The 22,553-nt window shown below is 41.6% G+C and overlaps 1 protein-coding gene across 8 annotated transcripts; it reads left to right on the top strand.

Annotated features, from left to right (window-relative positions):
• Positions 1-488: 488 nt before the first annotated feature.
• MRAP2 (melanocortin 2 receptor accessory protein 2) lies at positions 489-22,276 on the top strand. 8 transcript variants are annotated; one of them, XM_069011230.1, is made up of 7 exons: positions 489-623; positions 6,427-6,585; positions 9,333-9,437; positions 9,841-9,990; positions 14,889-14,988; positions 19,809-20,215; positions 20,475-22,276. In XM_069011230.1, the coding sequence occupies exons 4-6, from the start codon at positions 9,864-9,866 to the stop codon at positions 20,200-20,202; spliced, it is 621 nt and encodes a 206-aa protein (XP_068867331.1). In that variant the 5' UTR covers positions 489-623; positions 6,427-6,585; positions 9,333-9,437; positions 9,841-9,863; the 3' UTR covers positions 20,203-20,215; positions 20,475-22,276. The 8 variants fall into 8 exon arrangements, with proteins under 8 accessions (XP_068867331.1, XP_068867327.1, XP_068867326.1 ...); XM_069011226.1 differs by adding an exon at positions 9,113-9,249 and having other exon boundaries at positions 19,809-22,276; XM_069011225.1 differs by adding an exon at positions 8,994-9,249 and having other exon boundaries at positions 19,809-22,276.
• The last annotated feature ends 277 nt before the right edge of the window (positions 22,277-22,553 follow it).

Here is a 22,553-nt window from a genome sequence, read left to right as displayed (position 1 = left end):
AAGAGACCTGCACCAAATCCCTGTAGATTTAGGGCACTGCCCTTCACCTCCTGGCGGCTGAGACAGCACCTCTAACAACCTTCACTGCTCCCCACCAGGTCCCACTCACAGTGACTTCCCCCGTGCAAGTGCGCTCGCCTTTCAGCCTACAAGTGGGGACAGGCCATCCCTCTCCCTCCAAATCGATGTTTCCCCTTGGGATGTGTGAGCTCCCGCCCGGCAAGCGACAAGCGGGGGGTTGCCCCCAGCTGATGCTCTGCCTGGCGCTCGCCGCTCCCCGCCCCTGGACGGCCACGGCCAGACCCGAGCCAGACCCGGCCCCGCGCCCTGCTCGCACCTGCGGCCGCCCGCAGGGCCGCTCCCGCCCGCGCTGCCCATTGGAGCGGGAGCGTCACGCGGCCGATCCATGCCGCCCGCGGGCCGGGGCAGCGCGCCCGCTCCTCATTCATTGGCTCTGCCGGGGAGCGAGCCCGCAGCGTTCCGCCCGCTCCGTCCCGCCCGCAGCGCTGGCTCGGCTCGGCTCGGCTCGGCTCGCCGGGGCCAGGGCGTTCCGGGAGGGCTGCGCCTTTCGGCCGGGACGAAGCGGCTCTTCGGGATCTGGCCGGGCGGACGTGCCCGGCGCGGTAAGGGGCCGGCGCAGCGGGCGGGGGGTGAGCGAGCGGAGGAGAGAAAGGGACGGCCCTGCCCTGCCCCGCCGTGTCCCTGCCCCGCCGTGTCCCTGCCCCGCCGTGTCCCTGCCCCGCCGTGTCCCTGCCCGTCCCTTCCCGGGGGTGGGTGCTCCCGGCTGGGCGGCGCGGGGACACCCGAGTGCCTGCAGTTCAGCCTGCGGTTAACAGGTGGCCGAGGCTGCTCGGAACAGAGACCAGGCGGCTCCCGCAAGCATTAAGATCCGAAGCGCTCCGCCAATTTTTCTTTTATTTTAAATAATAATAATAATTAAAAAAAAAATGCATGAAGTGGCATTGTTGTTTGGGTGACGTGGGGAATGCCAGCTGTAGAAAAGCTTATGTCTCCTTTCTGACTTTGTAACGGAGCGATTCCTTCTGCATTCAAAAGCAAAACAGCTAAAAAGCACTGACTGCTGAGCATTTGAATGAACTTAACAATTGAACCTAAAATGTTTCAAAAAAATGTGCGGGGAAAAAAAGAAAACCACGACAAGTTTGTTGTGTGTTTGTTGTCGGGTTTTTTTGCCTTTTTTTCTCACCGCCAGGTAACATCTCTCTTCCTTTGTGCTTTCAGACTGAAGGGATGAACATCTCTCCTTCATGCAGCCTTAGATTACTTCTCCTGTTCTGTCTTGCCTTCTTCCCTTTCTCCATGTGCTCTTCCCTAGTCTCCTGTTGACTCATACTTTCCCCCTGCGCTCTCCCTCCCTTCCTTCTCCCTTAACAGTCTCTAGTTTAAACAGTTGTCATCTCAGTGGTCTCTTCCTCTGGCCTCAGCCTCTGTTGACAGTGACTGGTGTGTAAGTTCAGGTCCCTCTCCTGAGCTGTCTGCCATTCTTTTTTTTTGCTGGAAATGATCACCTCAATGATAAGCTTGCAAAACTTCTCTCTGAGCAGTCACTGTTCCCTGACATTTGCCTTTTCATCCTGTCGTATAGCCTTGTTTGGCACATAAAGCTGGACAGTGACTGGAGGCATAGACACAGCACTGGTTTGGTATTTCTCCTGTGACACGCATAGCTCATAGAGAGATGGGACAGCAGTGGCAGTGCTGCCTCAAACTGCCTCAGCTGGGCTGGTTGGACTTTGTTGGAGAGAGCACTGAGGTGCTTCTATTTCCAGGTGTGTTTCCCAGCCCACTGCTCTGTCTTGGAGTGTCTCTCTATTTTGGTTTGTTCCTCTCATTTGAGCTTCCTGGAGGCTGTGTACAAAGGGGTGCAGATGTATGTAATTGCTGTGGAAACTAACAGATGTTTTGGTTTCTACTTAGAGATAATCAGGTAATAGTCTCCAATTCTGGTTGTTTTCCTTCTCCATTTGTGGTTTTCTATTCAGATTCTCAGTCAGAGAGTCAAGACAATTTTGACCACAGGAGTAAATGCCTGGAAAGATGCCAGGGGAATGGCAGGTCTCCACTGACTGAGGACAGCCTGGCTCCATTCTTGTAAAAAATAATGAGATGTTCTGGGTGTATCAATCACAACCAAATTTGTATAAAATAAATCAAGCTATTGCAAGTAATTTTATTTTTTTTTTAAGGAAAAAGAACCTCACAATATTAAGAGCTGGACAAAGTAATTTACTGCCTACTCTTTCCCTGGTTGTCCATGTAGACTTTGTGATGGAAAAGGTTTAGAGGGAAGCACAGATGATACTCTTGCAGCTTGTTCAGCAATTTAAATCAAATTTAAAGTCTGTGAACCTGTAATAGCAGCTATTACTGGCAAAATTATACTGCAAATCTTATTACAAATAAATTAAGGCTTTATTCTGTGTACTCACTGCAATGGGCTGTGCTTGTACAGGTTTAGTGATGTTTTCTTGGCATCTAGTTACTTATTTATAGCCTGGTGTTACACAGACACATGGCAGGGATAAGAATGGGAAAATTCAGATGTGTGCCTGTGAGTTGTGTACTGCTGTCTGATTTACCTGAGGAGAAATTTGTATTTGAGGCACCACAATAAATTGTTTGCTTCCTCGACAGTGCTGGAGGGAAGACTTAGATTTGAAGACAGGGGAAAAAAATCCCAAAGTTCTTGTTTGAAACAATCTCAGACCAGTTTGACTCTGAATGAACAGCTCCATTTCAGTGAGTGCTTAAAATTGTCACTGAACCGATTAAAGCAATATTTCTGCACTGTGTTGTAGGACAACTACAGAAGTTGAGAATGTATTTTTCGTATAAGTGTGGAAATTTTAAAGAAAATCTCTATAATTTTATTTTATTAGCTCCTGAGGAAATGTAATACGTGATTCAAATTGAAAAGCTCACGTATTATTTTGCATCTAAGAGATTATGGCTTACAGACCCTGTGTGGGTGAGAGCACAAGCTGAAGATTTTTCCACTGTAGCATTGTCAAACCCCAGTTGTGAGATACCAAAGTGTGGGAGTAGCTCTGATAAATGCTCTATCATACCTATTTTGCTTGGGTTTCTTTCATCCCTGCCAGCTGGTTTATCTTGCTCTGGCTTCAGCAGGGGCTGGGAACAGAACCATTTCTGCAGGGAGAACCACTGAGAACTGAAGAGGCGCTATGGGAAGCGTGCTTCAGACCAGATGAACACTGTGTGAAGATTAGAGAATTATTTTGTAATGGGAGAGAGGAAATTGTCTTTGGCTTCCACTCTTCTTGTCAGCCTCAGCTCTGTGGTAACTTTTTCACTGATGCAAAGCTGACACAGAGCTATGAAACAAGGCCTGAACACACTCATCCATTTTCTCAGCTGTGCAACCCCACAAGCACCTGCATTTAAACCTGGAGCCTGGCACATTGCAGGTTGGTGAGGCCACCTGTGCAGCAGCAGCAGCAGCCCCACTGTGGGGCACGGGGCATCTCCGGGCCGGGTCACTGACACAAAGGGAGCCCAGGTAATTTCAGCTGCAAATCAGTGCTGAGTTTCCCAGGAACAATTACACAAGAGTAGTTCTCTCTTTCAGCCTTGCCCTTCTTACAAATGGTTGGTTTAGGTGTGGTTATTTGAAACACTCCTGGGTGCCTCTGTTCTTGGATTTGGTTGGGTTTTCTGGCTGCACTGAACACTGGGCTTCCAGTGTGTCCTCATGGCTTGCAGACCAGCCAATTTGAGTCAGTCTAGTCTGGTAACCATATGCATTGACATAATTTCTCAGTGAGGTTTTTTTTGCTTTCAAATTGAGTTGCCATCTTTTAGTTACAAAAAAATGGCAATGTTTGTGCTGTCCCTTCTGTGGAAGCTGCTTCTTTTTTTTTTTTTTTTCTTTTTTAATATGTTCTTACATGGTAGCACAAATAGAAGGTGTTTTAAAAGCAGCTCTTTTGGAGCCATTCTGATGGAGGCATTCCAGTTGCCCTGCAGTGTGCTGACCAGTAAGAGTGGAGGAAGGAAGCTTTCCTTTCTCTCTGCTCAGAATAAGGTGCCAGAATGACAGACTTCAGGGCTAGAAGGGAATTCAGAACATCCTCATCTCAACACTGAGATTTCTGTGAGAATAAAGCTAATAAAGAAAAACATTTAATAAAACTTGCTTTACAGTTTAATCTTACCTCATTAGTAGATATGCCAGGGCTCTTTCACTTCAGGGTTTTCTAGAACAAATGAGCCCGAGAGGTTAAAAATTTGTAGTGAGAAAGGTTAAAATAGGCAATATTATAAACAGGTGAGGGAAAAGCAGCCTTTCTTTGGGGAACTGTTGAATATATGTATACATAGCATTGATGTCAGCATTTATAACATTGTAGAACTGAAAAGTCTCAGTACTTTAATGCTCACTTATAGGGCTTCTTCTAGTCTGGTTGGTCTTGAGGAAACTTGGGTTTGCAGCTACCATACCTGCACATCTAAGAGGAGATTGGCTTTTAGGAAAATGGGTTCAGTACTGATTGGGTAATCCTGCCCTAGATGCAGGAAATAAACGAAATTATAGCTAATCTTTATTACTTTTAGATAATGCTGTCTCTTCAGACTGTATGTTCTGGCTGTAATATCTAAAGCTTTTGGTACTGGAGTTAAGCTAAGCTTCAGTGTGTTTTGGGAGCAAGTCCCAGTAGCTCCCTACTAACTGGTCCATGTCCATTTACTGTCAGTGCAGGCCTGAAACTTTTTAAGAGAAACAGGAATGTGATACCGTGTTAGGTATAACTCATCTGTCTTCTCAGACAAGGCTAGTGAGTGCACTCATGTAGGATTTGCTTTGTTTTTAGAACTATACTGTTGTCAATGTATGGTGTGATTTCATATTGGTTTCTGCCCTAGCTTCCAGGTGGCACCTACTGAGTTGGACTAAGTGGGCATTATTGTCTGCTTATATTGTTATTGCCAGTAGGAAAATAGTTGGCAAACCTTTTTTGCCTTTTTAAAGTTTTACTTTCAAGTCATAGTGTCATTGCTTTTTATCTAGGTACAAACAGTAGCTATACAATTAGTATGCAAATTACATATATGGTATGGGGTGTATAAGTAGTTTGTTTTTGGAGTCTACTTTGCATTGCACAGTTATAAGGATAATAAAATGTATATTATATGATGTGTAATATGGTGGCATGAGGCAAAGATGTCTGTAACTGTAACCTCTCATCCTTAGTTCACAGCTTAAGCAGTGACTAAACCAGCTTTTTTCCTTTCTTTTGTTATAAATTCCTTTTGTGATGAATCCAATGTTATTCTTGTTACTTTAGTGCAACAGCTCAGACAATGCTGTTTATGAACATCAGTAACAAACATGACCATGATTAACATTGGACTTTCTTTTCTCTCCAAGGAAAAACTTAGGTATCAGAGTTGGCATTTATGATTGATTTTTAATTTTAAAATCAGTTTTCAGCTATCTTTCTTCTTTCCCTTTCCCTTTCCCTTTCCCTTTCCCTTTCCCTTTCCCTTTCCCTTTCCCTTTCCCTTTCCCTTTCCCTTTCCCTTTCCCTTTCCCTTTCCCTTTCCCTTTCCCTTTCCCTTTCCCTTTCCCTTTCCCTTTCCCTTTCCCTTTCCCTTTCCCTTTCCCTTTCCCTTTCCTCTCTTTTATTGCAGGTGGGATTGGGTATTCCCCTGAAAAGACCACAAATTTGAACTCAAACCCTTCCCATCTAGGATATTGAGAATTAGAAAGAAGCAAGAACCATTAGGTGAAGTATTTCCTGCAGACTGCTTTCCTGTCTGTGCTTGGGAGTGGCACAGCTTGTTCAAAGCCATGTGGCAGGATTGCAGAAAGATGGGGTCCATATTGCTTTTCAGCTGATGCAGTGCAGCAGAGTAAATAAGTTTATGCTTGTTTTTTTCATTTGTTTTTTTCTCTGACTTCACCTCCTAGTCTTTGGGATGGAGTAAAAAGGAATGTGGGGGTGGCTGGCTCCCTCTTTCCTCATGGAAAATATTGGTGCTGGTATGGGGCCTTAGAAGATGTGGGAACAGCCTGAGTTGTTAACTTCTCATAGCCAACAACTTCTGGGTTGATGGTACTGCCCAGCTGATGGAGCTGATGTACCAGGGTGTAGTGCTAAGCTTTCTTAGGCTGGGACGTCTCACAGTTTGAAATGTTCCTTCTCTTTTCACCTGTCTGGCTCTTGGGATCTTCAGAGTTTGTAAGACGACACTGGATTCATCATTTATTCTTTTAGAAGACCACTGAGCACTTAGATTCTGTGGCACTAAGCAGAATAGGAGTATGTGGAAAACAGATGTAGTTCTTGACCGAAAATTCACCAAGCTCCTTGTGTCTGCCATATTGCTCCAGAAACAAATAGTGCATGAACAATCCACATGGTTTTCTCTTTGTGCATGCAGGTCAGCTTCGGAGGTAGTTGTTGCTGGTTACAAGGACAGTTTCAGACATACACAAAACCAGATATGCCTTTGTGGCCCCAGTGGTGGTATAAGCCATGAAGTTGTGTTGCAGATGTGGTGTGCGTTCAGTTTTGCTTTTACAGTGACTCATTTTGAAAGGTAAGTGGCTGAGAGCCTCGTGCAATGTATCAGTGATGTCCAGATTGGAGAAAATAGCCCAGCTGCACAGCGTTTGATGTCCTGCTGCTGCCACTCAAGGGCATGGATTTTATGCAAACATATCCCAACAGCCAAACTAGCTTGGTCAGGTGCCACTGGCAGCTGTCAGGCCAGCTGAGACCTTACAGACTTTCACATAGGTTACAAACAAGTTCTCATGAAGGTATAATTCAACTCCAGGAGTTGCAGTTGGGTCTTCAAGGGGAACATCTGGTTACATTTATCTGCAGGGAGCAACCCAGTGCTCCAGAAGAAGGCCCTGAGCACTTGCCCTTTTTAGTTTCCAGGATACCAACCTGCCTAAATTTCTGGTTGCCAGCACTGAACACAGTCCTTTCTTCAATAATCAAAGCGAAGCTTTTTGTTCCTGACTTACTTGGAACTCCTGGAAGAAGAGAGCTGGAGTGAGGAAAGCCTGTCTGCATCCATACACATCAAAATCAATAGAGGGGCTTTCATGTTTGCCTCAAAAGGTTCCTGTACCTTCCTTAAAAACCCTCAGCAAAGTCAGTTAGAGGAGCTCCCTGTGAAGCTTTGGAGCTGTGGGATGAATCATGGCTCTCCATGTCTGACAGAAAGAGTGTTTGAGAGCATTTCCTGGAGGAATTCCTTCTTAGAAGTGCTTACCTCTTACCTTAATCCCTGCATGATGTGCTGTGGCCAGGCAAATGCACCTGACAGGCTGCTACCATGCCAGCTCAACCTGCTTTGCTCTTCCTTAGGAGATGCAAGGTCTAAATAGTCACTACTTTCACTGTGCTGGTCCTTGTATCACCATGCTGGACTGGCTTTTTAAGTAGAAAAAAAAGGTTTTTGCATGTTTGAGGCTGAGTTTTTGGAGGTATTTGGACAGAAAAAGCTTACAAGTGAGCTGAAAGTTGGTTTGGAGCAGTGCTTATGCTTAGCCCTACTGGTTGTTTTAGAGGCATATTTTCTATGTCCCTCAAAGCACAGATTAGCCTGAGAGCTGATGACTCATCTTTTCATTAGCACCTCTCCCTCTGATAGTGGTTTGTCTACAGTGAAAGCAAGTCTCCACATGCATGCAGTCAGTGGTGAAAGGCTGGAGCTTCTATCCTAACCTAATACTAAACTGGGACAGATCCTTTGTGTCCTGGAAGGGGCTATCCTCTCCATAAATCATAAATGGACACTAATGACTAGACTGGGAGAGAGCTCTGCATGCGGCCCAATGAATCCCATCTGCTTTGAGGGTGGGAAGAAACCCTTGACATGGAAGAAACAACATTTTTCAGATTGCTCCTATACCCCATTCTGAAGTTTTCTGCAAGTGGATTTCAGCTCTTTTTGCAATACTAAATGGAGGGAGATTATAGTGGGCATTAGTGATGTCATATGTGGACTATTTAAATGAAAGGCTTCTCTGGAAAGCTATAAAAGAGAAAAACAACCTTTAAGCAGGACTAATAAATGTTGTCAAGAGACATGTTATCAAAAAACCATTGAGGAAAAGGGGGGAAAAGGATGGCAGGAACCCTGTGTAGCACCATGTAGTCTCCTGGAGCACAGTCACAAACTGAAACCCCAAGTCTTGTAATAAACAGCTGACAGAGCTGAGATGGGAGCAAACTAGGACAGGGATCCTACAGTTTTCTCTGTGCCACTTCTTTCTCCCAGAGGAGGCAGCAGTGGCTTTAGTTGATTAAAAATATGAAAACTTCTTTCTAAAGCTTAATTAGACATTCTCTCCTTAATTTGAGGAAATGGAAAAGCCAAGGGGGAACTTTACTGCCAACACAGGCACTTTTAGTTAGACTTACCTCTTTCTCTCTGTCCGTTCTTAAAGGGCTGGAAGTACAAGATGGGAAACATCCTCAGCCATGAACTGGGTTGTCCATTATGGTCATGTTTTTTTTCTTTCTCCACTGTGCTTCAGGCTATTTATTCATGCTGGAGGCTTTCTGAATGGCCAAGGGAGGGTGAGGGTAATGTGGTGAAGCTTCTTATCCTGACCCAAGAATGGGGTTGGTCACTTCTCTCCCCAGTCCACCCCCTCACCTTTGCTGCTGTCAAGTTGTTCATTGTGAAAGCTAAATGGATTTGGGTTGAAAAATAGATCCATTTTATTTTAAAAGATTTGTAACTTGCCAGTTAAGTTTTTTGATATATGTTTAAAATTCTGAACATTGCAACTAAGAGTGAAGTTTACTTTTTCAGGTCTACTATTTATTTAAAATTGCTTTGAGGCATTACTGCCAGCATTTGTTAATGTTAAAATAGTTTCAGAAAGAACTATTTCACAAATTTGAAATGCTGTTCATATTCCCTGAGTGAAAGTGTTTCTTATTTTGTGCCTGATTTTTGTTTTTTGCCTATGGCCCTTCTAGCACTTGACGCCTTATTCAGTCCTGCTGGATTTTAATTGAATGCAAAATTACCCAAAGCTCAGCTTACCTTCACGAAAACTATTTTGTAATATGTTACAATTTGGATTTCCTGACTCCAGCTACTGCAGCAGACGTTTTGTGCAGAGATGTGCTTTCTTTTGGTGTGCATAAAACTGTCTTATATTCTGAAAAAATTACTCTGCAAGATGCAAAGCTCTGGTACAGAATGGTGGTAATGACAGAGATATCTATCAAGGTAATTTCATGATGCTCAGTGTTGCTTTGCAGTTTTTGTTAATCTTTGAGCGAAATCACTCCTGTTTTATTTTCCTTCTGTAGTGGCACATTGAGCCCGTTTATCAGCATAGAGAAATTTAGGTTGGAAGGGACCCCTGGTGGTCATCTGGTCCAACCTCCTACTCAAAGCATGTTCAACTAGATCAGGTAAACTTTTCCTTGTATCTAATTTGAATTTCCTGTTTCCCAATTTTTGTCCATTGCTTCTTGTCCTCCTCCTGTGCACCTCCAGCATCATCTCTGCACCCTCTAAGTGTAGGCAGCTTTAAGGTCTCCCTGGAGCTGTCTCTTCTCCGGGCTGAACAAACCCTTAGGCTCTTGTGCCTCCTGTGCTTCAGCTCCCTAAACATCTTGGTTGCCTTTCACTGGGCCCCAGTGTCTTGAGTCTATAATTAGGGGAAGGAATGGGAGGGGATGTGATAGCCTTGTCTGATGAGGCAGTGGCTGCTCTGGGGAACAGTGATGAGGAAGTGATCCAATAGATGAGAAAGAATAAAAGCCCAAAGGCCGTGCTAGGTGTAGTCTCCATTAATGCATTTCATATCCACAGGTCTGTATTTGCTGAGGTGCAAGATGTCTGCCCTGAGGCTGATCTCTAACAGAACCTCCCACCAGGCCTTGTCTAACTCGGATTACACCTGGGACTACGAGTACTATGAGTATGGACCAGTGTCATTTGAAGGGCTGAAGGCTCATAAGTGTAAGTTCAGTAGAGACATGCTTCATTGCAGCTGAGCTTCCTGTCTACGTGTTCCTAGTCTTCACTTGAGACTGAATATTGTACAAAAAATATCTCTCTCCTAATTCCTAGGATTCTCTGCAATTAGCAGTATCTCTCTATTTATTAGCTCTTCATTATTGTTTATTATTCTGTATCCTTTTGTTGGCTGTTCTTCTTGTGCATGAGAGAACCATGGATTTATTGGCTGTGGTAGAACTTTGTCAATACTGAGGAATTGACTGTCAGGAAACATTATCAACAACAAGTTCAGATATACTGCTGCTTCTCGTGACTACTTTGTACAATCAGTGTTTCTTTGTTTTTGTTTCTATTTGTTTGTATTTGTTTCTGTTAATGGTAAAAAGGCAGTGGTGAGGAGCTTTACCTGTTACTTGTGTTCAGTTCTGCTGATAGAAAATAAATTTTAGGTTTGAAAATAAGAGAAGAATTTCCTCCTTCTGAACAAACTTGCCATTGGTACTTTCTTCGTAGGAGGAGTGTGCTAAATTCAGCATTCTGTTAATACTGGAGCTGTTTTACAGTAGAAGCAACAAATGAAGGATAAGGACCAGAGAGATGAAAAATATGGATTGGAATTGGGAGAAAATGTAACTAGGACAAGCTAATACAACTGGACCAACATTTTTCTAAAAACTAGACAACGGATTTGATGATCTTTCCTTTTAGAGGAGATGATTGTGAGGCAAAAACAATAAAAGAGGGGAGAAAAAACAGAAACCAACTCAATTGCCTGATGGGTCTTGCAAGCACTGCTGAAGAGAAAAAAACCCCATCCTTTTTCTTTGTTTCTGAGCTAGATACACAGTGAAAGGATTTGATTCCCAGTCTTCAAAGCTTTTGGGAAGGGTCTCCATCCAGTGCTGGAGCACTGGTCCAGGTTGGATTACGTACTTTCTGTCTCATTTGTCACGATGAGCGTTCAGATTGGGAAAAAGTAGTGCCTGCACTGGCAAACAGCAGCCCAGAAAGGCTGAGTCTCCCTTGCCTCTACACAGCAGCTTTTGGGAAGGCTCTGCAAGGGACAGAACAAACTTGCTGAAGTTATTAACACTTCTGAAAAAAAATAGAGTAGAATTTGCTTTTTATTTTTTTCCCCCCAAAAAAGTCTGCTGATTGCTGTCTGTACTTTTACAAATTATAGGTACTTGAAAAATGTGGGTTAGCTTTTATCATGTTTTTGATTTATCTTCCATTCTTCCACCTAATCAGAGGTCAAACCTGATAGCAAGGATTACTGGTTGCAGTGATCAGCTGAAATGTTATGTACACACCTTCTTTTCAGCTCGGCGTCTCAAACAGCAGGATGGGACAAAAGGTATAAACGACAGCTGCCTCTGGATTGCAGAAGGCACAGCTGCAAATCAGATCTTGGATTTCCATCAAAGTGACTGCCATGCTGAGCATGGCAGCTGAACTTCCCTGTCTGGCTGTGCTGTTCATAGAGCAGAAGGTCCTGGACAGCTCTTAGAGAATGGGACAGAAGTAACAAGTGCTTTTCAGATGGAACTTGAAGAAAATTGTCATTAGTAGTACTTGAATCAGTGATCTAGGAAGTCCCTTCTGGTTGTGGTGGATTTTCCTTAGTTTTTGTTTGTTTCTTTGTTTTAACTGATAGATTAGAATTGTCTCTGTTTAATTCATTGTTATTACATGCATTGCCCAGAGGGCAGAGTTTAATCTACTAAAGGAACAGTCTGTGTTGTGTCTGGGATGATATTTCTTGACATGGTGTGTTCTTGTTCCAGCTATTGCCAGCTGAGATGAGATTGTTGTGAAATGTGGAGGCAATGTGGTCAGATATGAACTTCTCTGAAATCCTAAACTGGGGAGAAGGAGAGGAGATTAAACAAGGGTTACATGAGGAGCAAGACCTTGAATACTTGCAAAGAAGAGGTGTCAATGAATGCCTGTAACTTATGTTGGAGAGCTCAACAGGGAATGGACTCCAGTTTAGGTGATTTGATTTAAATATAAAGGAATTCAGAAGCCTGTTTTCTGAAAGCAGAGAAAAATTTATTCGAAGTGACTCATGAGAAAAAGGATTGACAAAATAATCTACCACACAAAAATAGTTTTCTTAAAAAAAAAAAAAAGATGCCACAGTGATGTTTCAAATATATGCCTGCAAAAAAGGAAAAAAAAAAAGCAAAAAATATGTTCTGCTGGAGGAAACGTGAAGGCAGGAACTAGAAATCAGAAAATCTGGAAAAGAAGGGACCAGATATTTTGTACATTAAAGCTTCAGAAAGTAAATAGACGAAGATAGCCAGAAGATACTTGTAAGTGGCAGAGATAAGAACAAAATCACTTTTTGTGCCTTTGAAAAGGGGGAAGCCTCAGTAATGTTAGTGAGAGGCAAAATAGGTAGGAATGATAAGAGGAGTTAAAACTGCTGCCAGGATAGTATGAGTCTGTGTTTATGAAGAAAAGGAAGGCTGAAACCGCAACTTGAAAATGTAAAAGTATCCCATGACTATCTATTTGTAACTTTGGGCAGTATAAATGTCCCTCATACTGTATTTTTTGAACAAAATTTATGTTATGTACTGTTAATTTCAAACAAATATTTAGAATTTAGTAGGTTTGAATAATTTCCACTTAAGTGAGTGAGATCTAAAAGAAATATTGAAGAGAACTCAGGTCACCTGCTTGAATTTTAAACAAATTCAAATAATGTAATTTATACAGCAGAGAGTTGGAATTTTTACAGCGGAGGGCTGGAAGTGTGTCAGGAGGCACAATAAAACAAGGAAGATGTAGCATTAGGCTCAGTAAACTTAAGAATTCTGTTGGGAGCAGGAACACCAAACCAACCACAAAACAGGCTTGTTACTCAGAACACAGTGCTAGCAGGTGTGATTTTTGTGGGGAGTAGTAGTTTATCAGAGCCTTGATTTTCTTTTTTTCTTTTTCTTTTGTTTCCTTTTAGTTAAGTTTTTCAGCTTGATTGATATAATCTATGTGTGTCTATTTTAGTCATATTAAATGCATTTTACATTCTGGTTATTAATGCAGCTGCATATCATCCAAGCACGTCTGACTAATTGGAAGGTACTAGTAGCTATAAATGGCTAAGTGGTAAGTTTTTTAAAGGGATTATTTCTTTTTGGATGAAAGCTGCAGGTACTACGAAGTCCAGCAGGATGAGCTATTGCGTATTAGGAAGGTCAACCATAAGGTGTATCTTGAACCACTGAATACAGGCCGTGCTTACAGAATGATTCTGAAAGTAATTTAGGGCACATAATATATGGAATTACAGAAATAAACTCGTGGCAGAATGCTTTAAGCAGAAAGGAGTATTAAAAACTCCTCCCCCTCCATCACAGAGACCTATGCTCAAACCACATTCCAGTTATTTTACACAGGGTGTTGAGAGAGGAGGATATGGCACAGGAGAGATGGAATAAATATTGCAGTGGGAGACTGGAAACTTAACCTCTGTAGCTTACCTGAGAAAGGGATTATGGAGGGACTTCATTGTGATAAAGTATTTTCACAGGGAGAAAATCTCAAGTTGCAGCAGGCATTTTGACTTTGCAGGGAAAGAGAGAATGGTTTGAGCTGATTACCAGTTTCCACATCTGCCTTTCAGCATGGAAAGATATTCAGATATTTCACAGTGGGAGCATGATTAACAGCTGGGGTCAAGCACCAGGCAGGATAGCTGATTCCTTTTTTTTTTTCAGTGTCTTTAGTTAGCCCTGTAGGAAATTCAGCAGTTCTGTGCTGTGCCTGCTGCACTGGGTCAGACATTACAGCCAGTGAGGATTTCTGAGGTTTGGTAGTGGCTGTGTGAGAGGTTAAGGGTAGAAAGGACTCCTGTCCTGACCAAGCCTTCCCTCTTGCACGTTTGTATGTAATGTTTTTGAACTTCTATAGTGAAAGTTTTGAATACTTGCATAAGCAAAGAATAACTAACTGAAATGATGTGAAAAAATACCTGTGTGCTGACGGGTCCTGGACCAGGTGATATTGTGTGTTGGTGCTCTGTAACTTTGGTCCATGCTAATCAGTTGATTGTTGTCTGGAAATATGTTTGTCCCACTTGAACCCTTCTAAATCAAGTTCCTGGAAACAGTAGGTACAGTTTATGCACACAGGTAGAAACCCATGCTCTTCCCAATGACTGCTATATTTGGTTATTGCACTGGTGTTTTTCTATTGATTAACTGGTTGGTTGACTTTTTTGCCCAAATCTGTTGCGCTCCTCTGACATTGTATTGTGGCTGTCTGTACTTAAGTTGGAAACCCAAATTGAAAATTATTCAAAAACATCTTGTATCTGTTGGTTATTGATATTTAGTGAAGCAGCAAATAGTTTTATCTGTGGTCCTGTTTCTTGCAGAATGCTCTGTCTTGCCACTAAAAGGTCTTCCTAAACATATTGCATCAGAGAAATCCATTTAAATCCAGAAACTTAATGGTCTGGGGCAGAAATAACTTAAAATAGCAGGAGTCCAGTTCTACAGAGACAGGATTTTGCAGAAAATCAAATAATCCTCTCTTCCTAGTTCTAGCACTGAAGTTTTTTCCCAAGCAATGCTTGGAAATGGGCCTGGCATCACATAGGGATCTCCTCTTATTTTACTAGCCAAGAGAATTGTCTTCCCTCTTTTATCTACTGTCTGGTTTGTCTAGATATCAGTAAAATTCGGTCTTAAAATGAGATTTTCAATGGCAGCTTTCTGTTTAAAAATACATGAAGATAAATTTGATTATCCTTTCTCTTTGTCACCCAGAAACAAGCTGCAAATTGTTTTGGGTTTGCACTCATGCTGCGTGTGGAAGGCAACTTTTTGCAAGTGCAAGTAAAGTATTGATCATTTTGTTTTCTCTTTTTTTTTTTTCACCAGATTCCATTGTGATTGGATTTTGGGTTGGTCTTGCAGTTTTTGTCATCTTCATGTTTTTTGTCCTGACCCTGCTGACGAAGACAGGAGCACCACATCAAGAGTGAGTCTGAAAACGGGAATAAGAAATGCAGCCTACTATGCAGCCCCCAAAAAAGCAGTGACAGTGCTGACATTGTACTGGCTCAGCCTCATCTTAGTCTGGTCTGTTCTTATGAAACACTGCAGTCTGTCTTAATTTCAAGTAATTTTAGCTTTTTCATTCTAAAAGGATGTTTTGGGTAGGCTGCCAAACAGGTGCCTTTAGATTACTGTTTTGGCAACAGGTGGGATGGTTCTAGGTAGGCTCAAGTTTTCATGGAGTGAAAATGTGAATATCAATAGAGTATATACAAATAAAATGCAGTGCAGCTGTTGAATTAAGGAAGCTGAAACCTGGCTGGTTTCCAAATGTTTGTGTGTTCAACTCCAAAAGACAGATACGGGTAGTATTTGCAAAATTTTCCCTTAACTCCCGAGGTCTCAGAGTGTCTTAGTTTCTGCTGAGAAATTGCAATAGATGCTGAAGTACAGATCAGCACATTTCTCTAAAGCCAGGGTCCCTTGAAAGTCCTCTATTTTTTATTCTTTCTGGCTGATAAATATGTGCAGACCATGCCTTGCCTTAATGATCTATCTCCATTTGCATGGGACACAGGCTGTCGGTGTCCCTTCCTCTGAGAAAGTTTGAACCCACATCTCCTCTCAGGCTTCTGTGCCATAAAGTGGAAATAAAAAGCCTCTCTGGAGTGAGATTGCTTGCAGGCAGGTAGCAGTGATGAGAAGCTGATTGTAAAAGGCAATTGCTGGTGCTTATCGCTTCCTAAAGCAGCCTATCTCTGCCTCCTGGAGTCCCTTTGCTATTTAATCGCATGTAAAGTGGCTCTGAAACTCCTTGTAACAGCACATATCTAGAGACAGGGCCAGATGTATGTCTTGAGCCTCTTCTGTGATCCTAGAGTTTTGCTTCTGTGAGAAGCAAATAGTGGCAAAAGAATCCAGCTTACCAGAACTGACTTACTTGTAGTTTTGCTTCCCCTACAGACTGTTATGAAGTAGCCAGACATTTCCCCCAAACAGATTTAAAATCCTTGTAATTGTTGGTGTGCTGCCTCTTTTTCACAAAGACCTAATTTATTAGCTGAGCATGAGGCTGGATCCCATGTGGATAATTTGAAAGGGGAAAAAGTGATGAAGTAAATATTACATATATAGAGAGAATTTAATATGGCTATTTGTCCAAAATTTTTACGCTTGTAAAAATTTCCTTTCAGGTAGCAGAGGCCTGCTTGATATCTCCCACTTTTTTCTGCCTTTTTCACCAATTTTCTCAGAACATTGTCCTAGAGAGTTTGTGAAATGTCCACCTTTGGTCAACTTCTACATCCACTTCAGAATGCAGAGTTGCCCTTGCCTTCATCATTAGGCTTGAGACCTCCAGAAGTCCCTTCTGTCCTAAACCTAATGTAGTTTTTCTTTAGGTGCTGGAAAGAGACCAATTATTCCTTTCTGTATTTGCTATAAACCTCTTTGCAGCTTTGGGAGCCGTGTGCCTGAGTGCTTGCCCACTTGCTATGCGTGCTGAGTTGGCACCTTTAACAAATCTGAGCACTATTTTTTTGCCATTTGGTAATGAAATGTGCATGGTACTGAACATGGATCCTCCAGGGATACACTAAGTGCAGTGAATACAGTTGTGTCCTCTTATTTTTTTACATGTATATAAAAACTGGACAATAGCTTCCTGTAAAACCAGAGCAGACTGGTTTTAGTTTGCCTGCATCATCTATTTTTATACCTGACTGGACTCTTCATGACTCGGTGTTTCATTAGTAGGCTGCTTTGAGACCTCCTTTAGAAATAGATGTTAATGGGATTCCTAGGTCTTGGGAGAAAGCCAGCTTGATTGATGGATGAAGTCTCTGAAGTCTCCAACTTCAGTAAGGCTATTTGGCTGTTCTTTAAAGTACCATTAATGTGAGAGATTAAGTGTAACAGGGCTCAGATGGATGGATACAAAGTAGAATAGTCTGATTTTTTTCTAGTAGTATGCTTTTCTTGGCTCAGTATAAAGGGGCATGATAGGATGTACTTTTCAAAATTACACAAGATGTTCAGAGTTAGGTACATTCTCAGACCAGAAGGGTCAGGATATGGATGGGGACAGGCAGAAATTTAATCAGCTACAGAAATTATGTCTGCTGCATTTCTCTTTTGTTTGGTTGCATATATATTAGCCTGTGCAACCAAAAAAAAAATTGTTGGCAATCTCTGAATTTCTGTCCAAAAAAACGCTCTCATTCATCACTCAGGAGAGGAAAGCATGCTATATTTGCTTCTGCATTTGAAAATGTCCTTAAGAGCTCATTTGTGCAACAAATGCAAGAGTTCATGCAACCTATCTGTACAAAATATTGGCTGATGAGATCTTAAAGCAGTAAACATTAAATAACTGATGTTCTTTTTTTTTTTTTTAGAAGTCAGTTGACCTTGGTTAAGTAAAACTGGGATCTTTGAGGCTACTTTTTTTGAGTGTTCTGAAAAGATACCTGCTGAGGTATTCCTGTGTATTGTAATGAGCAAGACTATGCAAGTTTATAGTCTAGTTTTAAGAAAACATAATAAAATTCCTCTCCAAAATACAAAGATGGTGTTTGTGAATTTCACAATCCAAAATTATCACTGTATATTAGATTGTGTGTTCCCTGCTCATGAACGTAGGATTATGCTTCATCATATATCCTCAGCATTCCGGGTCACTGTAAAATTTATTTGCATCTTCTATTTGTCCATTAAGATTAGGTTGCCACTGCCAGTCTTGTGTGCCCCTCTGCATGATCAGCCTTTGCTCCTTCACAGCTCACTGGATTATGAAGCACTTGCCACACCTAGGCAGTAATTTTACTCCTCTAGAGGACGCATTTTAAGCTTTCTTCCACAGTTGCTTTGATGCCATGAAGATTTTTGCCTTTTCTTTTATACCCCTGTTATACCTTTTTACAGCTTCTGTATTCCTAGTGCTTTTTGCCTACATTCTTGGACTTGTTTGTCAAGCCAAGAGACTAAACATTTTAGAAGCTTCGTAGCCAGAGATCAGTGTGCCCCAGACCCCAAGGTCCTCTCCAGAACACATTCTGTAAACCAAGATAGAACCATCCAGGGGAAGGTTCCTTGGGGAGGGGGGCTCACTTGAGCCTCTCACTGGGGAATCTTTGATAGATATGCTAATTAGTAAAACCTATAATGTTATACCCAATGTTGGGGGGGGGAACTCACACAAACAGACTCGGCGGGGTGCATTTCAGTGCATATGACCTGGACGTGTGCACCTAGGGATCCTTAAAATAAATACCAAGGTAAAATCCCTTTTCCCCTTCTAACCGTGTATGACTCTTGATTTTAAGACCAGGAAAAGGCATCAACTTCTTCCTGGGCTTACAGTGCTTGTCCTTCTTTCTGTGCTTATTTGCCACATCCACTGTCTGTGACATAACGCTACCTAGAAACTCTTGGGACAGATTTGCCAAACTATATATGAAACTAAAAAGTGGTGCTTTTCACTGCATTATAAATACATAAATCTCAGTTCAGAATTATTCCAGGCTGTTTGCCCCCTGCTGTGTATACAGTAGATTAGTAGTTAGTTACCTGTCAGTCTTACATCAATTTAAATGTTATTCTTCTACCTGGTTCACTTTGAAATGCAGAATGAGCCAATACAGTCTTGACAAACTAGAGAACTGCTTTGATTTCTAGGCTAGTGGAAGTGATGTTGTTAGGACAGAATGCTCCCTTCATGTAATGGAAGTAAATTAGCTTTTGAGAAGAAGGGATCTTTAAGATTAACTGTGCCCAAAAGACTAATGGTAGGTATCCTGTGAACTTGAAAGTTTTAGTGGGTAGATTTCTGAAGGTGTCATCTGAGGCTTTCAAAACCTTATGGGCACTTAATCTCCTACTGCTGGCTTGAGGAAATACAATTACACTGAAAAACTCTTAAGTGCTGGGTGGACCTTTAGGTGTCCAATTATCTGACTCTGTCATTTACTACATCTTCAGATGTAAACAGTATGGTTTATTAATTCCTAACAAAATCCATATTCTAGGAACATTTTTAGATTTTCATTGCTCATTCTCTGAATACCTCCACTGCCATTCAGATGCAAATAACCTGCATTTTGTGATTACAGCATATAAATTCAGCCTGACAAAGAATGAATCTTTTCTCAGCTCCAAATGGCTCTTGCACAAGTCCATGCAGATTGGTGCTGGTTTGAGATAAGATTTACAGAGAAAACTGCCAAAAAATATGTTAAACTATCCTTCCTGGGCTGCCTGGACTGTTAAGACTGCCAGTCTTTAAAGCAGTCTTTAGTTCCAAGTCTCCTAATTTGGAAATCTGAATGTCATTGATTGAAGTCAGTGGAAAAGATGGTTTGATGTCTGGACAACCAAGCACTCAATGCCTTTAGCAAGAGCAGAGCTGGCTGTGCCTCAGGAACATTTTGTCTACCAAGGACTTTTCTCAAACTGTTCTTGTAAGCCATTTAAAAAAATTGTTACTACTTGATACTACTTTAAATCAAGAGTATTTCTAAACCCGTTCAGTGAGGTGATTATTGAAGTATATTGATTACTAGAAGTGCCATTTAAGAGTGATGGCATTAACTTATTTCCATGGAAAATTATCATGACAAATGAAGACTTAAAATTGTTCAGCAGAAAATAATAAATAGTGCTGGCTTACAGGTCTGTGGTAGATAAACTGTAGGGTTTCCTTTTCTCCTGATCATAATGGTTGCTGAAAAAAAGCTTGTTGATAAGAACTCAAATAGTTCCACTTTTACTGTATTTTTTTACTGTATTTTTCTTTTCCCTCCATAGCAATGCAGAACCTTCTGAAAAAAGATTCCGCATGAACAGCTTTGTGGCGGATTTTGGGAGACCTTTGGAGTCTGAGAGAGATTTTTCTCATCAAATGGCTGAAGAATCCCAGTCACTTTTCCATTTCCATATTAATGAAGTGGACCATATGAACAAAGCAAAAGACAGTCAGAAAGGTCCAGGTCCAGAGAGTAACACCCACTTCCAGGAGGCTCCCAGAAGCTGTGGAGTGTTTGAGGAAGACCTACATTGTCTTACAAAATTTAACATTCCTAACTTTGTGAACACTGAGCAGAACCCTTCATTAGGTGAGGAGGATCTCCTCATTTCAGAGCCACCAATCATTTTAGAAAGCAAATTGGTTATGCAATCTTCCCATCGGATCCTTGACTGAAAAGGTCTTTAAGGTAAACATTCCCGTTATTGTCCAGCTTGAAGCCTTTCTTGGCCTCCCGCTCTTTTGACAGAAGGTGTTTCAGATGTGTGCTTTTTACTGGATGTAAGACTGGCTGTACTGGTAGAACTCAGTTTAGACAAGAAGTAAGACACTGAATGCTTTATTATGATGCCTTCTGTGGTCTAAAACTTTTGCCCAGCATTATTTGATTTTTTTGTTTGTTTGTTTCTTGTTTTGTTCTTCATTTTAAAATGACTGCTTATGACCAGCTTCTGAAGGATAGTAATTTACAAGGACTGTGAAGGCTAGAGCCTGGCATTGGGAGGTGTATGAAAATTCCTTGGCCAAGAAAAGTGTAAATCTCAAAGAAGACTGAAGAAAGGAATAAACAGCCCCTGTGGAAGTTCTGTAGTTTCTGCTACTCCCAATCAGGATGCCTGAAGCTGAGCAGCACAATAAATATCTGCTTGGGATTAACTTCAATTTCTGATTCCTAACTGCTTTTCTGTGCATGTTAAACCCAATTTACAAAGCTTCCAGAGGGAATACCTTGCAAATTAAATTGTTTGGTTGCAGTGTTTATAAAATGCTATCACCACCTGCTGCTGAGTAAAGGCAAATCGGTGCCTGTAATTATACTCCAGAGTGCCACCTCAGCAGCTGCCCCATGATGACATGGAATTAGTCATCTACACACAGCACAAGCTGTGATTTGACTCTTTTTTTTTTTTTCCCCCCCCTGTTAATTGCTGATGTGAATTTCCAATTTAGTAAGTACAGGATTCAGTAGCTAAATCACAGACTATAAGAAAAAACCTATTTTTCTTTTTCCAATAAAGTTACTACATGCAAATGGTGGTGGTATGTTAAGCTGGTGTTATGTGTTGCCTGTAGGTTGAACCTTCCTGTGCTTTTTGGCTTTATACATGGTCATTTCTTTACTCATTGGCCAGTGAAGTGCTAGCAGGCTTTGAGTTGTTGAGAGGACCAACTCCAAAAATGTAGCTAAGCTGTGCTTGCTCCATCTTCTTTTTGTACTCAGCTGGGATAGAGTTGCAACCTCAGCTGTTCTCCCAGTGAAAGATTTGGTAAGGATTTGAATAGGTGTAGTTTCAACCTTTATTTTTAGAGGTGGAATAAAGTTCTGAACCTTTGAGAGTACTTAAAATTGTATTTCAGCTTTCTTCAAAAGATGGTAATTAATGACTGAATGGTTTTAGAGCAAGCATATAGGATGCAGACGTACCAGGTTCAAACCCTTTGCTAGATTTTGAGTATGCTCTGCAGGAAGTTCTTAACTGAAATTAAAAGAGTGGATTCTAGAGACTGTGCCTCACTGGGTTTTCTTAAAATTAACATGCTTTGTATACAACACAGGTGTGTTAGAGTTTAGAGACCTGCTGATACATCCTTCAGCCACTTAAATACTGATTAATTCATCCCTTCTTGACCTTACAAACAGGAAAAAGAGTGAATGGGTTGACCATTTAAAGAATACAAATTGTGTAGTAAGAGTGCAGGAAACATCCTTTGTTTTTATCTCCTGTGCCCTTATTACATACCACTTATAGCTAAATGTCTTGTTTTCAAATGTAATTCTTGCATGACTTGCTAGTGTTTAAGGTAACAGGATTATACTTAAAACAGAGACTGTTTAAAACTAGCAGGTTGCTGCTGAAAATAGTTCCCAGAGAAGACTGAAATGAACCCTGCTCTAAATGAGCATAGCTCCAAGGGCTGCAATGCACATCTCCAGTAAAACATTTCAGGTGCAGAAAAGGCCTTCTTTCACAGGAAGTACAAAACTCTAAGTATGAAGGCTGGAGGTGTGGACTTTCCTTTTCCAAAAGTTAGGAAATCTGGGAAATCTGTCTCTGAATGTGGCATCTACTTCCTGCCAAGGCACCTCAATGATGTTAAGCTATCTGATGGTTAGACCTAAGCTCAATATTGTTCTTGTTAACATGTGGTGGGACTTGTACTAAACGGGGCTTTCAGAGCTGATTTCTGCATGAGTGAGCTGCCTTCAGTAATGTTTGAGCTATTATTTTTATTTTTCCCTTTGCTGTGCTTGAAAACAGAAATGCTGCATGAAGGAAGGGAAAATCTATGTGAAATCCATCTCCTCTGCAATTGAGAAATGAAGGTTGCCTTTATGGCATTTAAAACTATGTTTCATAGATCATTTAGATTGGACAAAGACCTTTAGGATCATGAAGTCCAACCATTAACTCACCACTGCCAAGTTCCCTTCTAAGCCACCTCTCCCCATGCCACATCTACATGGTGTTATAAAGCCCGTAGGGATGGTGACTCCACTGCTTCCCTGGGCAGTTTGTTCCAGTGCT

Source organism: Aphelocoma coerulescens, chromosome 3, assembly GCF_041296385.1.
Source record: "Aphelocoma coerulescens isolate FSJ_1873_10779 chromosome 3, UR_Acoe_1.0, whole genome shotgun sequence".
Classification (NCBI taxonomy): Eukaryota; Metazoa; Chordata; class Aves; order Passeriformes; family Corvidae; genus Aphelocoma; species Aphelocoma coerulescens.
Note: the sequence above shows the minus strand (reverse complement) of the source record. Positions and strands in the feature narration are given on the sequence as shown.

Excerpts from the sequence above, each read along its gene's own strand:
- MRAP2 (XM_069011229.1), top strand. The coding sequence starts at position 9,864 with ATGTCTGCCCTGAGGCTGATCTCTAACAGAACCTCCCACCAGGCCTTG. Across the intron at positions 9,991-14,888 it reads AGGGCTGAAGGCTCATAAGT|ATTCCATTGTGATTGGATTT; the intron begins GTAAGTTCAGTA and ends TTTTTTCACCAG. Across the intron at positions 14,989-19,808 it reads ACAGGAGCACCACATCAAGA|CAATGCAGAACCTTCTGAAA; the intron begins GTGAGTCTGAAA and ends TTCCCTCCATAG.